Below are 13,192 nucleotides of genomic sequence, written 5' to 3'. Positions count from 1 at the left end.
GGCTCAGTGAGGAGATCCATGCTTCTGTTGCCATCCAACGGCCCAGCACTCAACACTGCGGCTTCTGCGCCGCGCCGAAATCCCACGCGCCTTCCGCTGAGTTCCAATAAACGTTGTATTAAACATTAATAAACATGGAAAACCATTCCACATGTGGAATATCTAACAGAACTGGCCCGGAGAGCATGGCGGGCTCTACTGGGAGAAGATGCCCTTGAAGCGGATCTTGTCCTCTGCATCCTTCTGGCGCAGGCGCACCTCCAGGCTGCGCAGCTCCTTGCTGACCACAGGGCGCAGTGAGGGGTCCAGTGCCAGCACCTTGGCGAAGTCGGCCTGCGCCTCGGCCACATTCCACACGGCCGCGTGAGCCTTGCCCCGCTTGAAGTAGGCTTTGACGTTGTCTGTGGGGAAGGAAACATCAGCTGGGGAGCACGCGGGCCTCCCTGGTGCACTGCATGCAGCCGGCACGGCTCCTTACCCTCGTACTTGTTGAGGATGGAGGAGCAGTGGTCCAGCACCTCGTAGTACTCCTCACTCTGCAGCTTGCACTGGCAGTAGTTCAATAGCAGTGGGGTGATCTTCTGGTCCAGCTCAATCCAGTCCGGAGAGCCGGGCTGCTCCTGTGGAACAGGAGGGCAGAGTGAGCCCCAGCGCTGACAAAAGGATGGCGAAACCCCGAGGGGTGGGGAGCCCACCTTCATCTGCAGGTTCTTGAGGCAGGCGATGGCGTCGTAGTACTTGGTGGCTGCCTCCTGCACCTTGCCCTGCCGGTACAGCTCATTGCCCTCCTGGTGGATCAGGGGCACGGCCTGCAGCTTCTCCTCATCCGTCATGGCCCAGGGGTCCTGCTGGTAGGAGCCAGGCTCCTCCACCTGCACGCACACGGTCAAAGGCTGCGGTGGGGCACAGCCCATCGGCACCGTGACCCCAGGGCCCCGCTCACCTTGAGCATCTCGATGTCGAAGATGAGGGGCTGGGGGTTCTTTTGCAGCTCGTCCAGGTCGGGGTAGCCCAGCGAGTAGTGCTCGTGCAGCTGGGCGATGCTGCAGCAGTGCCGCTGCCCCTCCAGAGGGTCCTTCCCCGCCGCGATGTTGCGCAGGCTCTTGGCCACCAGGGGGTACAGCACCACGTGCTGAGGGCAAGGGGGGCTCAGGGGGCAGGCATGGGGCCAAGAGGAGGCCCACGTGGAGGTCACGGCCCCTCTGCATCAAGCCACGCCCCCGAGATAAAAACCACGCCCACCCGTCGCAAACCACGCCCCCAACAGCGCGAAATCACACCGCTCAGCACCAAGCAACGCCCCCTTCAGCGAACCACGCCCCTTAATGAGCAAACCCCGCGGCAAACCACGCCCACAAACAGCAAAGCCCCGCCCTCTACTGACCAGACCACGCCTCCGTCGACCAAACGGCGCCCCGCTAAGCCCCGCCCCCCGACATCCCACCCCTTCCGGCCGCACCTTGGACTCGCAGCGGAAGCGGGCGCGCTCGCCGGGCCGCATGGTGCGCAGTATCGCCTCCCACACAGGCAGCTTGAACTTCTTTCCGGCGATCAGCTCCATGGGCTTGCCCCGCGCTCGGCTGTCATCCAGCACCGTCTCCTCGGGTTCGCACCGCAGCGTCCGGTAGTGGAAGGTGGCCTGAGTGTAGGCCGCGCGTCACCATGACGACCGGCTCCGCTCCGGCGCATGCGCGCAGCCTTTCGCCCCCCCCCCCGCCCTGCGGCGCGGCGCTGACCTTGGTGCCGTCGCGGAAGTCGGGCAGCGGCCCGGTGCCCTCCCGCAGCACCTCCTTGTGCACGCCGTCCGCCCGCAGCTGCTCCGCCATCGTCCGTCGCCTCCGCCGTCCTTCGGCCGCTTCCGGAGAACGAAGGCTGCGCCACAGCGCCGGCTGGCGGCGGGAGGTGCGCGCGGCTCCTCCCCGCGGGATGGTTCGGCCCTAGGCTGCGCCGTGCTTTTCCCGCTGAGAACGTTACCCGTGGTGGCGGACGGCCTCGCTCCGCACCAGGTCCGGTGCTCCAGATGGGGTCTCACGGGAGGGGCAGTCACCTCCCTGCCTGCTGCCACCCCTCTGTTGATACAGCCCAGGATACCGTTGGCTGTAAGGGCTGCAAGCACACACTGCTGCCTCATGTCCGGCCTCTTGTCCTCCACAACCCACACATCCTCCTCCACAGGCTGCTCTCATTGAGTTCTTCTCCCAGTCTGCGTGCATATCTAGGATTGCCCTGACCCGAGTGCAGCACTCTGTGCTTCGCCTTGTTGAACTCTGTTAGGTTCACATGGCGCCACTTCTCAGTCCTGTCCAGGTCCCTCCAGATGGCATCTCTTCTGTTGTATCACTTCCTGAGGGGTGCTGGACAGACAGAGTAAAATCAGGATGCTAAGTTTTAGGAAAGCCAACTTCCAGCTCTTCAGGGATTTAAACAACAGAACACCCTACAAATCTGTCCTCATGAGCAAGAATGCGGAACAGAGCTGGCAGACCTCCAGGGAAGCTCTCCGTCCCCAGGTACAGCAAGTCAGGAAACATAGGCAAGAGACCAGTGTGGCTGGGGCTGCTCAGGCCAAGCAGAAGAGGCTCAGAACATCCATCAGCACTGAGGCCTGTTTGGAGCTGCGGGGCAGGAAGCGCAGAGAGGAAACGGCGGGCCAGCACAGCAGATGGCCAAATTTCACTTTTGGAAGTGGCCGTCTGTGCTCCGTGCCCCCTGGCACTTTTTGTTTAGCTTGGAGAAGAGAAGGCTCCAGGGCCTTGCAGTACTTGAGGGGAGCGTATAAAGAGGAGGGGAATGGCTGATTATGAGGGTCGCAGTGCTAGGACAAGGGGGAATGGTCTTGTTGGAAATATCCAAGTCATCTTGTCAGGACGGGATCTCTGATAAAGCAGAATTGATTTGCGATTGCAATGGCGGCGTCCCGCAAGCAGGAGCGCGCCTATGGACACGCCGTGACAGCCTTTAGACCCTGTTTGCTCCCCCTTGCCTCCCCCCTCCCCTGTTTCCCCACTGGCTGGGTACTCCAGGTGCACAACCTTATCAGAAGGTTGACATTTGCTATTTACTTGTGAAGTTATTTGTTACCTGGTGTCAGTCAGCAGCCATCCTGTTGTTTCCAAGATGTCTCGGTGCTCTCCTTGTCCTGTTGATGTGGCGACTTTCTTTAAAGTCTTCGTTGAACAAAGAGCACTGGGGGATGATGCCAGGCCTTCCCATGTCTCTTCAGGCGCTTCCTCGGGCAGGCCATCACTTGTTGTCTGGTTTGCTCTCGTGCAGGATATTCTTGCGGTGTGTCTGACAAAATATACATCTATACACCTATCTACAGTGTGCGTTCCTGGGAAGGTTCGTCTGGAGGATCAGTGAAGTAAACTTCTCCAGCTCTGGAGCCCTCCTTTGGACACTCTCTCCTAGCATCTCATGGAGTGGCAGCCCAAGCTGCACCCAGCGCTGGAGGCGAGGCCGCGCAGCGCAGAGCAGAGCGGGACAGCCGCTTCCCTCGCCTGGCAGTGCTGGGCCTGACGCAGCCCAGGGTACGGTTGAGCCTTCTGACTGCCAGGCGCACTGCCGGCTCAGATTGCATTGGCCGTCAAACCAGATCCCTTTTTGCCAGGCTGCGCTCCAGAACTTCCCCCCTGATGTCTGCACACAGAGCCAGGGCACCCCATCCCAGGTGCAGAACCCAGCGCTCGCCCTTCTTCGTGCAGATGGGAACACCCTCATTTTGTCCAGATCTCAAGGCAAGGCCTCTTTATCCTCAAGGAGGTCCAAACTCCTCCCAGCTTAGCATCATCCACAAATTGATGGATACAACTAACACATCTTTATTGGAATCAACAGTAAAAACAAGATAGAGAAATGGCCTTAAAATGGAGCCCTGCAGAATCCCAGTGGTGACACATAGGGCAACTGTCAGGACAAAGTCACCCAGTCCTCCAGTGCAGCCATGTTTTAGATGTCAAGGGACATTCTAAGGCATGCACAGCCAAGGCTTTATGATGCCATGAGCCACCTCCCTGACAAAAGCTCTAAATATGGGAAACCTGGCAACAGAACACCAGCTGTGATGCAAGGCAGCCAGCCAATAAAGGCAGGCAGGGGCCACGATTCCAGCCGACGCAATCAGGGACCACGACTGCAGCCAGCCATCCAAGGTAGGAAGGCGGGGACCTCGACTCCAGCCAACGCAAGCAGGGACCACGACTTCAGCCAGCCAGGCAACCAAGGCAGGCAGGCAGGGACGACGACTCCAGCTGACGCAAGAAGGCACCCTGACTCCAGCCAGCCAGCCAAGGCAGGCAGGGGCCGGGACTCCAGCCAGCCAGCCAAGGCAGGCAGGCAGGGGCCACGACTCCAGCCAGCCAGCCAAGGCAAGCAGGCAGGGGCCACGACTCCAGCCAGCCAGCCAAGGTAGGCAGGCAGGGGCCGCGACTCCAGCCAGCCAGCCAAGGCAGGCAGGCAGGGGTCATGACTCCAGCCAGCCAGCCAAGGCAGGCAGGCAGGGGCCGTGAATCTAGCCAGCCAGTGAAGGCAGGCAGGCATGGGTCAGGAAGGGGCTGTTACACCAGCCAGGATGGAAAATAATAAAATAAAGAAATAAAAAATGAATTGGTCTTGTCTAATAATAAGTCAACTTCTCAGAGTGGGTATAGATGAGGGCCGATAAGATGATCAGAGGGCTGGAGCACCTCTCCTAAGCAGAAAGGTTGAAGGAACTGAGCTTGTGCATCCCCATACCACCACACTGTGGCACCGCAGGTGTCCCGGAGGCTGTGTGTGGTCGGTGCCGACGCCAGGTCCTCGTGAGTGGAACTGCCCCATCCCTGCCTGCATCAAAGGGGGGGCAATGGGGCCACACACCTGCGGGCGGTGATGACCCTGTGCTGCATGCCCCTGCCTTGGGCACGGGGACCTCGTTGGCCCAGGGGGGTCAAAGAACAGGCGTGGGTGTGCAGAGCGAGGCCCCATCTGGGGATGCTTCTGTCCCAGCCCCTGCTGTGGGACATGAAACGCCGGGTCCTGGTGGCTGCCCTTGGGGATGTGCGGTCACTGAGCCCCCCCGGCAGGGCTGTTCGAGGGCTGAAGCGGAGCTCAGCCTCATATTTGGGCATAGTGCAAGTTATTGGTGGCTGTTGGCAGATTACCCTGCTGATAACGGCTGCGAGGGGCCTCCGCTGCACCCATTGGCTCCTGGCAGCGGGGGCTGCCTATATCTACCCTCCCGGCCCAGGCTGTCAGGTCTGCGGGGTGGGATGGAGCCCTGCAGGGTGCTGGGGCTGCTGCTCTGCACGCAAGTGTGTGGGCTGAGCGCTGGGCCTGCAGCTGTGACGCAGCCCTCCCCGGCTCCAGCAACGTCCCCACAGATGAGCGCTGCATCTGCCCATCTGCGGCTGGTGGACGGCGGCCATCACTGTGCCGGGCGGGTGGAGGTGAAGCATGAGGGCGAGTGGGGCTCCGTCTGCACCTACGACTTTGACTGGGACGCCCGCGGGGCCGGTGTGGTGTGCCGGCAGCTGGGCTGCGGGGCCGCAGTGAGGGCATCCCCGTTCGCCCCGTTTGGGCAGGGCGAGGGACGCATCCGGCTGCACCCCTTCAACTGCCGGGGAACAGAGGCGGCCCTGCAGGACTGCTACAACTTCGGCTGGGGACGGCATTTCTGCGGCCACGAGTGGGACGTGGGAGTGACCTGCCCGGGTGAGGGCCCCGCCGGGGATGTGGGGCGAGGGGAGCTGCGGCCGTGACTGATGCCGCCTGCGGTGCAGAGGCGGTGGAGCTGCGGCTGGCGGCCGGCAGGGGACCCTGCGAGGGGAGAGTGGAGGTGAAGCTGCGGGGCCGCTGGGGCACGGTGGCGGATGCCGCCTGGACCATGGAGGATGCCGAGGTGGTGTGCCAGTAGCTGGGCTGTGGCTCGGCGGCCGGCGTCTATCACGGCTCAAAATTCGGCCCGGCGGAAGGTCCCATCAACCTGGCCGTAGTTAATTGCAGAGGGAATGAGTGCGTGCTATGGGACTGCGCCATTCAGGGCTGGGGGCCCTACGACGGCCATCACGACCACGATACCGCCGTCGTGTGTCAAGGTAAGGGCGCGGGCGGGCGGCCCCGAAGGGAACCCAGCGCCGAGCTCCGGACCCACCAGCGCCTCCCGCAGGGTTCTCCCGGCTGGTCGGAGGGGACGGCGCCTGCGAGGGCCGGCTGGAGGTGCGGCGGGGCCGGGCCTGGCTGGGCGTCTGCCACGGCCGCGTGGACGAGGACAGTGCCCGGGTGCTCTGCAGGGAGCTGGGCTGCGATGCGGTGCTGGCCCTGCCCGAGCCCGGCCGCTTCGGAGCTGCGCCGGGGCCGCTCTGGAACGGCGCCTTCGAGTGCGACGGCTCCGAGCCCCTCTTGGTCTCCTGCGCAGCGCGGCCGGTCCCCGAGCACTGCTGCACCGACCCCGCCGCCGTCGTCTGCTCCCGTAAGCGTGCGGCCGGGGGCCGGCAGTCCGCAGCCCGGGCCGGCATCCCGCCACGCTCTCTTTCTTTCTCCTCGCAGCCTACACCGGGTTCCGACTGGCAGACGGCGGCTCGCCCTGCGCCGGGCGGGTGGAGGTGGAGGAGCGGGGAACGTGGGGACCGCTATGCGCCGGATCCTGGGAGCTGCCCGACGCTCACGTCCTCTGCCGACACCTGGGCTGCGGCCCGGCCGCCTCCGTTCAGCCGGGGGGTCGTTTCGGGACGGGGAAAGGACCGCTGCGGCGCGACCGCCTCTGCTGCGTGGGGAACGAGCGGCACCTCGGCCAGTGCCCGGCCGCGGTGCTGGGGGAACCCGTCTGCGTCGCCGGCCAGGCGGCCGCCGTCATCTGCTCCGGAGCCGCCGAAACCCTGCGGTTGCGGGGCGGGGAGAGCCGGTGCGACGGGCGCCTGGAGGTGGCCCCGCGCCCCGACGTCTGGACCGGCGTGTCCGCGGGATCCCGCGACAACGGCACCGCGGCCGTGGCGTGTCGACAGCTGGGCTGCGGGGTGCCCCAAAAGACGTACGCCGCGCCGAGAGGCGGCTCGGGCACCGCGGAGCTGCGGTGCGAGGGCAGCGAGGAGTTTCTGTCGCAGTGCGACGCTTCGGGGTTGGGCCGCGGCCTCTCGGCGCTGGCCGTGGTCTGCTCAGGTGGGCTTCCCGGGAAGGGCCGCGGGCATCGCGCATCCGCGCCCGGCCCCAGCCCGGCCCTCCCGTGCAGGCAGCCGGCGGCTGAGGCTGGCGGGCGGCCCCGGGCGCTGCGCCGGCAGGGTGGAGGCGTACATCGACGGCGCCTGGAGCTCCGTGTGCCGAGACGCCTGGAGCCTGCGGGACGCTGCCGTCGCCTGCCGCCAGCTGCGCTGCGGGACGGCTCTGGAGGCACCCGGCCCCGAGCGCTTCGGCTCCGGTACCAGGATGCCGTGAGCGGGCGCCGGGGGCTGCGCGGGGACGGAGGCGGCGCCCTGGGACTGCCCGGCGAGGGGCGGCGGCGGCGGCGGCGGCGGAGCCGGGGCGGTGCGCTCAGGTGAGCGCGGGGCGGGCGCTGCCGTCGCGGTGCCGCCATCGATGCGGAGCCGTGAGCGCCCCGTCCCGTGGCAGCGCTGCGGGCCCTGCGGTTGGAGGGCGGCGGCTGCGGCGGGATCCTGGAGCTGCTGCACGACGGCGCGTGAGGCCGCGTCTGCGCCAACGGCACCGTAGAAGACGGCGCCGCCGCGGCCGCCGCCGTGTGCCGAGAGCTGGGCTGCGGAGCCGCGGGGAGGCTGCACGCCGTCCCCGATCGGGGCTCCGGCCCCGCCTGGCTGGGACGAGTACGCTGCGAGGAAGGGAGCCGCTCGCTCTGGCGCTGCTCCTCGACGCCCTGGCGCCTGCGGTCCGGCGGCCCAGCCGGGGTCACGCACATGGCCTGCGATGAGGATGGAAGCGACGTGGCCGGCAGCCCGGCCCCGGGGAGCGGCTGTCGGGACGGGGACGTGTGCGCAGGTGGCTCTGTCGAGCCCTCCGCCCCCGCTGCTGGGCGGTCCCCGAGGGGCCTCACGCTGCCCGCTCTGTCCCTCAGCTGTCCCGCTGGGAGACGTGCCGCTGCCCACGGTGCTGTGCGTGCTGCTGGGCACATTGCTGTGCCTGGCCCTGGCTGCCCTGGCCCTGCAGGTGTACCGCACTCGGGCTCAGCGTGAAGGTGGGTGTCACTTTGCGGTCTCTCCCCATTGGGGACGCTTGGGGACCCGGTGACAGGTGTACTGTTTGCAGGCCCCAGCCAGGATGCCGGCTCCGGGGCCGTGTACGAGGAGCTGGACTACAGCCGAGTGCCGGGAGGGGCCCGGCCGAGCAGGTGGGAGCGGGTTCAGCCCCTGAGCCAGGACTGTTGCATCCCCACTGTGCCCGCAGCCACCATCCTCCCCCCAGGCTCTCTGCTGCAGGGCTCAGGGATGCAGTCGTCACATCTCATCGGGGTCGAGGAGGAGGGGAGTGGCACCACAGGGATGCTGTGTGCAGACTCTGATGATGCCACAGCCGTGCCCGAGGAGACCCTCAGGGAGATGGGGTATGATGACGTTGACATCAGCGCCCCAGGGAGGGGCGTCCTGCTGTGAGGGGGCACAACTCTGCCCCCTCGGAGGGGTGGCCCTGGTGTGGGGGTGTCACCCAGCCTTGCAGAACGGCTCCGTGGCTCCTCCTGCTGCTGCCCCCACACATCTTGTTAAGGTGTGTTTATTAAGCAGTAAAATACTTTCAGTGTGAACGTCCCTTTTTTATTCAAGCCCTCAAACTGCTTGGAAACTTGCTGGCCTTCCTTTGGCACCAGGGGGGAATGTTACCAGCAGGAAGAGCAGGGCACAGCCCCGCTAGCAGAGGCTCCTACTGTGGGGAGGGTCTGCCCGACAGTAGGGGAGCCCCTTTCGCCCCTGAACAGCTGCCCCCCTGCCTGCCCAGACGCTGCGCTGGAAGGTCAGTCGTGCCATGGCTCCCGTCTCTGGGGCCTCGTGTTCCAGTAGATCTGTGACCTTCAAGTTGGGCTTTAGTGCCTGCAGGGCAACCAGCTCCTGCAGCGCATCCTTGCTCAGCGTGGATGTGCTCAGCCTTCAGGGAATACAGAGAAACAGCCTCAGCACCAGCAGGACCCGCCTGCTCCCTGGGTCCACATGGCCACACTCACCCCAGCGTCTGCAGCGTGCAGTTGTGATGGCGGAGCTGCCGCAGCAGCAGCGTGGCCCCAGCTCCCAGCTCAGTGTCAGTCAGGTCCAGGCACTTCAGGCTGTGGCTGCGCCCAAGCCATGCCACCAGGGCCTGGCAGCAGGCGCCGGTCAGGCTACAGCTCCCCAGCCTGCAGAGCAAAGGGGAGATCGCAGCGCTGAGGGCACGGTGGTGGCACTGCAGCTGCTTGGTGTGCGGAGTGCCGTGTGCCCTTACCGCAGCACCTGCAGTTGGCAGCTGCTGTGCTGGAGCCCCTCACACAGCAGCGTCACGCCGTCGTCCCGCAGCCCGGCGCTGAAGGACAGATCCAGCTCCTCCAGGCACGTGCTGGTGCCCAGTGCTACGGTGAGGTCCTGGCAGCAGGCACTGGTGAGGTGGGTGTACCGCAGCCTGCAGGAGAGAGCCTCAGCAGTGCCAGTCCCCCCGTGCCTCCCAGCCACGGTGGGACAGAGGGACACGGCCTCCCTGGAGGATGCTTGGGGACACGCTCCCATGGGGACGCGCAGGGAAGGCGGCATCCTGGCACTGCTCACCGCAGGACACGCAGGCGGCAGTCAGGTTGGCGCAGCCCGGCGCAGAGCATCCTCACACCATCATCACCCAGCGCTCCGTCGCCCAGCTCGAAGTGGACCAGGCTGGGGAGTGTGGCCAGCAGTGTCCCCAGTGCCTTACTGTCACCCTCTGTCAGCCCGCACCACTGCAGCCTGCAAGAGGGAGGCACACCTTGCCCCACTGCCCTGCAGCACGCAGGGAGTGCAGCCCCTCACCCTGTGGAGGTGCCCACCCAGTGCCTCAGGGCAGGGCCATCCATACCTAAGGCTCTGGAGTAAGCTGCCTGGGTGCCCCAGTGCCTGGCACAGTGGGTACAGAGGTGAGTGCAGCTCCTCCTGCCGCCAGCTCTGCCTAGGAAGAAGGGGATGAGTATGGCCACGTTGTCCCACAGTTCTCACCAAGTAGAGGTAAAATCCTCCACTAAGGGACTAAACCATCAGTGAGGACAGGAGGTGGTGTTTGGATGGAAAGAGGCATTCACAATTTCAGAATGTTCCAGAACTTTGCTTTGCAAGGGAAAAGGGGAAACCTCTGTGGATACAGAGCACAGAGTCAGTACTCACCAGGGAAAACCCTTGGCTGGCTCCTGCCTGCGATGCTGCTGGTGCAAGGAGCAGCTCCGGAGGGTGACACTGAGCAGCCCAGCCCACTGCTTGATGCAGAAGCAAAGAGCCACCTGGTCATACAGCGTCAGCTTGGCGCCCTGCAAGGCTATTCCTGTGAATCTGCCCAACACGCTCTGCACAAAGCTTTCTTCGTTTGTCTCGAATAAAAAGTGGAAAGTGTCCAATTCCTCAACTGTCATCCCTGTACGGGGATGGCAAAGGTCTCTGTGTCTTGTCTGAAGCCACCTCAGCAGATCTTCCCGAGGTCGCATTGAAATTCTGCACCCAATTCCTTCATCTGCATACTCTACTGACTGGGGGTTCACCAGACCAAACAGGAGCCGCACCGTCACGTTTAAATCCTTCCTAAATGTGTGGTAACTTTCTAACAACATATTCACATCCTTCGCAAGGATCCGTGAGTCACTGAGCATTTCCTCCTGGTCCTCCAGGACGTAAAACATTGCTGCAAAGAACTCCTGGAGGTGCAGGTGGCTGAAGCTGTAGACGTTCCCGTGGTCTGTACCTTTCTCCAAACCTTTCTCATTGAGGAAGAGGGAAAGAAGCTCTGGCTGATTCAAGCCTTGGTCCTCAATTTCCTTCTCCTCAAAGAGGACCTTGTGTTTCCAGATGCCGTCAGCAGCCAAGGAGCAAAGCTTGTGCAGGAACTGCTGCAGGTTCCACCAGGCATTACTGACTCTGTGCTTTGTTAACCAGGAGAGGTAGAACAAGATCATCTGTGTGGTGGTCTTTGAGCATTCAAGAAGATGATTCCTCTTGAACAGCTCTTGCTCAAGGATGGTGCAGACAGTCCAGCTCATGATGGGGATGACACACAAGCTGTAGAGGACCTCATTTCCTCTGGTAAACCTGAAGGCCACATCTGCTTTATTGTCGTTCCCAAAATACCTGTGGAAATACTCCTCCCTTGCAGCTGGTGCAAACCCCAGAATTTCCACATAATGTTCACCCTCCAGGCACTGCCCCAGGCTCTGGAGAGCTGTTGGTCTCATGGCAATGAGCACAGAGGACTCAGGGAGGACTTTTCTCTTGAGCAAGCTCAGCAGGGTGGTTTCCAGTGGTTTGGCTTCTGTGGGGTCAGTGCTCAGCTCGTCCTTGGGCTGAGACAAGGGCAATCCCAGGACCTCAAAGCTATCAAAGATGAACAGGATCTTCTCCGGGTTACCCAAAATCCTTCCAGCTGGTGTTCGCTGTTGAGGGCAGCATTTTGAAATCAGGTCCACCATGCTCACTTCTTTGGAAAAGGAAAGCTCCTTGCAGTCTATGCAGAAGACATAGTCAAACTGTGTGCAGAGGGTCCCTTCCACCCAATCCATCATCACCTTCCTGATTGTCATCGTCTTCCCCATGCCAGTGGCACCCACCAGCACTGTGATCCGCTGCAGTTGGCTGTCTTTGCTGGGTTCAAAGAGCATTTGTGTGGTGACAGTGTCAGAGCTGACATCTCCAGGCTCATCTCCATGCTGATTCCAAGACCTCCTGGCTATGGTCAGGTTGGTGTAGCGGTCGCTCACAGACAGGTTCTCCCCTAGCCAGGAATTCACCTCTCTGTACTGCAGGAACTCTCTGGCCACGTGCTCTCTGTATTTCTGCTTGTACTCTGCACCAGACAGAAGTGGAGTCAGTTCCAAGGCACAGCCATGCTCCTGACACAGCAACGGCACAGGACATTTATTTCAGTGCTCTGCCTCGATATAAAATTCAGTTATGCACTTCCTATGTGCCATCCATTGAGCCCTCTTTCTTCTTCTGGGCCCTACCAGGAATGTCCCCAAGGTGTCCCTTGTGTCTTCCAGCTTAGCAAACATCTGCCAGCTTGGACCTTGTGGTTGCAGTGACTGCTTGTACAGGAACACTGTTGCTCCTTCCAGGCACCCTGGCCTTGTCCCCACAGGCCTTACTCTGCTTGTGGCCTCAGTGCGTTATGGGGCAAGGAAGAAGAGGAACGCTGATAGGATGAGTGGGACACCCTCGCTTTCCAGACTCACCACAAAGCTGAAACCTGCTCTTTTACTGACTTCCCCCTGTCCCCAGCACTCAAAAGCCAAAGGAGATAAAAATTTACCCTGGCTGCTTACCTTTCACCTTCTCATCAAGGATTTTTTCAGCAAGGTGCCTCTGGTTCATCTCCTCAAACAATCCGATGGCAATGTCCATAGCAGCAGCTTCCCCATAGCTGCTGCGCATAAATCTGATGAGTGTGGAAGGATGGGTGAACTTCTCCAGCTCATCCCTGTGAATGTTCCAGCCTTCTTTGCTATCAACGTGTGGCAGCTTCTTCTGGAAGTCTTGGAAGTCTTCCAGTGTGAGACCTTCCAGTGCTTCCAAAAGGACGGTGCTTTCTTCTCCTGCCATTGTGGAATATGGAAAATCACCTGAAAGAAACAAGGGTTAGGAATCAGTGCTCTTTCAACGTTGTTATGAGACATCCCTGAGAATACATAAGAACATAAGAACCAAGAGCAGCTAGAGTGGTGCTTGAGGCTCAGTCTCACACCCATTCAGAAAGGGCAGTGAGGGGTATTGGTGTGAACTTCACAGGGACAGAGCTGCTCACAAGGGGGTTGCTGCTGGCTCAGAGATTGAGGAGGAAAAACACTGACACAGAAGGGCAGAAAATCATCGAGGGAAGAAAAACAGGGTGTCACTCAAAGCTAGAAACTGGGAGAAGACTTTACAAGCCAAGGCATAATTACAAAGGTGCTGGTGGGATATGATGTCAGGTCCCACCAACCTGTTGCTGGTGAGGCACAGGTGGCTCTGGCAATGAAGCACAAGAGCGTTCTGCCCAAAAACATAACATGGGGAAATTCCCTGGCAGAGATCACACAGGGTTACTA

General features: G+C 61.9%; 2 protein-coding genes and 1 pseudogene across 3 annotated transcripts; 1 reads left to right on the top strand and 2 right to left on the bottom strand.

Moving 5' to 3' along the window:
• Nucleotides 1-195: 195 nt before the first annotated feature.
• AIP (AHR interacting HSP90 co-chaperone) lies at nt 196-1,826 on the bottom strand (the record flags this gene model as incomplete). The annotated part of the gene is made up of 6 exons (XM_079537321.1): nt 196-401; nt 479-620; nt 696-872; nt 944-1,132; nt 1,460-1,639; nt 1,737-1,826. 6 exons carry the CDS (start codon nt 1,824-1,826, stop codon nt 196-198), a joined length of 984 nt encoding a protein of 327 aa, XP_079393447.1.
• A 3,423-nt stretch (nt 1,827-5,249) lies between these two features.
• On the top strand, nt 5,250-8,573 carry LOC306947660 (scavenger receptor cysteine-rich type 1 protein M130-like; annotated as a pseudogene). The gene is made up of 8 exons: nt 5,250-5,691; nt 5,760-6,074; nt 6,146-6,448; nt 6,526-7,134; nt 7,205-7,507; nt 7,582-7,962; nt 8,039-8,158; nt 8,230-8,573. The product of its transcript is annotated as a scavenger receptor cysteine-rich type 1 protein M130-like (transcript).
• Nucleotides 8,574-8,825: 252 nt separating this feature from the next.
• NLRP3 (NLR family pyrin domain containing 3) lies at nt 8,826-12,707 on the bottom strand (the record flags this gene model as incomplete). Its single annotated transcript, XM_079536998.1, has 7 exons — nt 8,826-9,060; nt 9,137-9,304; nt 9,391-9,564; nt 9,708-9,878; nt 9,988-10,077; nt 10,290-11,952; nt 12,431-12,707. The coding sequence occupies 7 exons, from the start codon at nt 12,705-12,707 to the stop codon at nt 8,826-8,828; spliced, it is 2,778 nt and encodes a 925-aa protein (XP_079393124.1).
• Nucleotides 12,708-13,192: the final 485 nt, after the last annotated feature.

Source organism: Tetrao urogallus (assembly GCF_951394365.1).
Source record: "Tetrao urogallus genome assembly, chromosome: 6".
Classification (NCBI taxonomy): domain Eukaryota; kingdom Metazoa; phylum Chordata; class Aves; order Galliformes; family Phasianidae; genus Tetrao; species Tetrao urogallus.
This window is presented reverse-complemented; position numbering and strand designations above follow the sequence as displayed.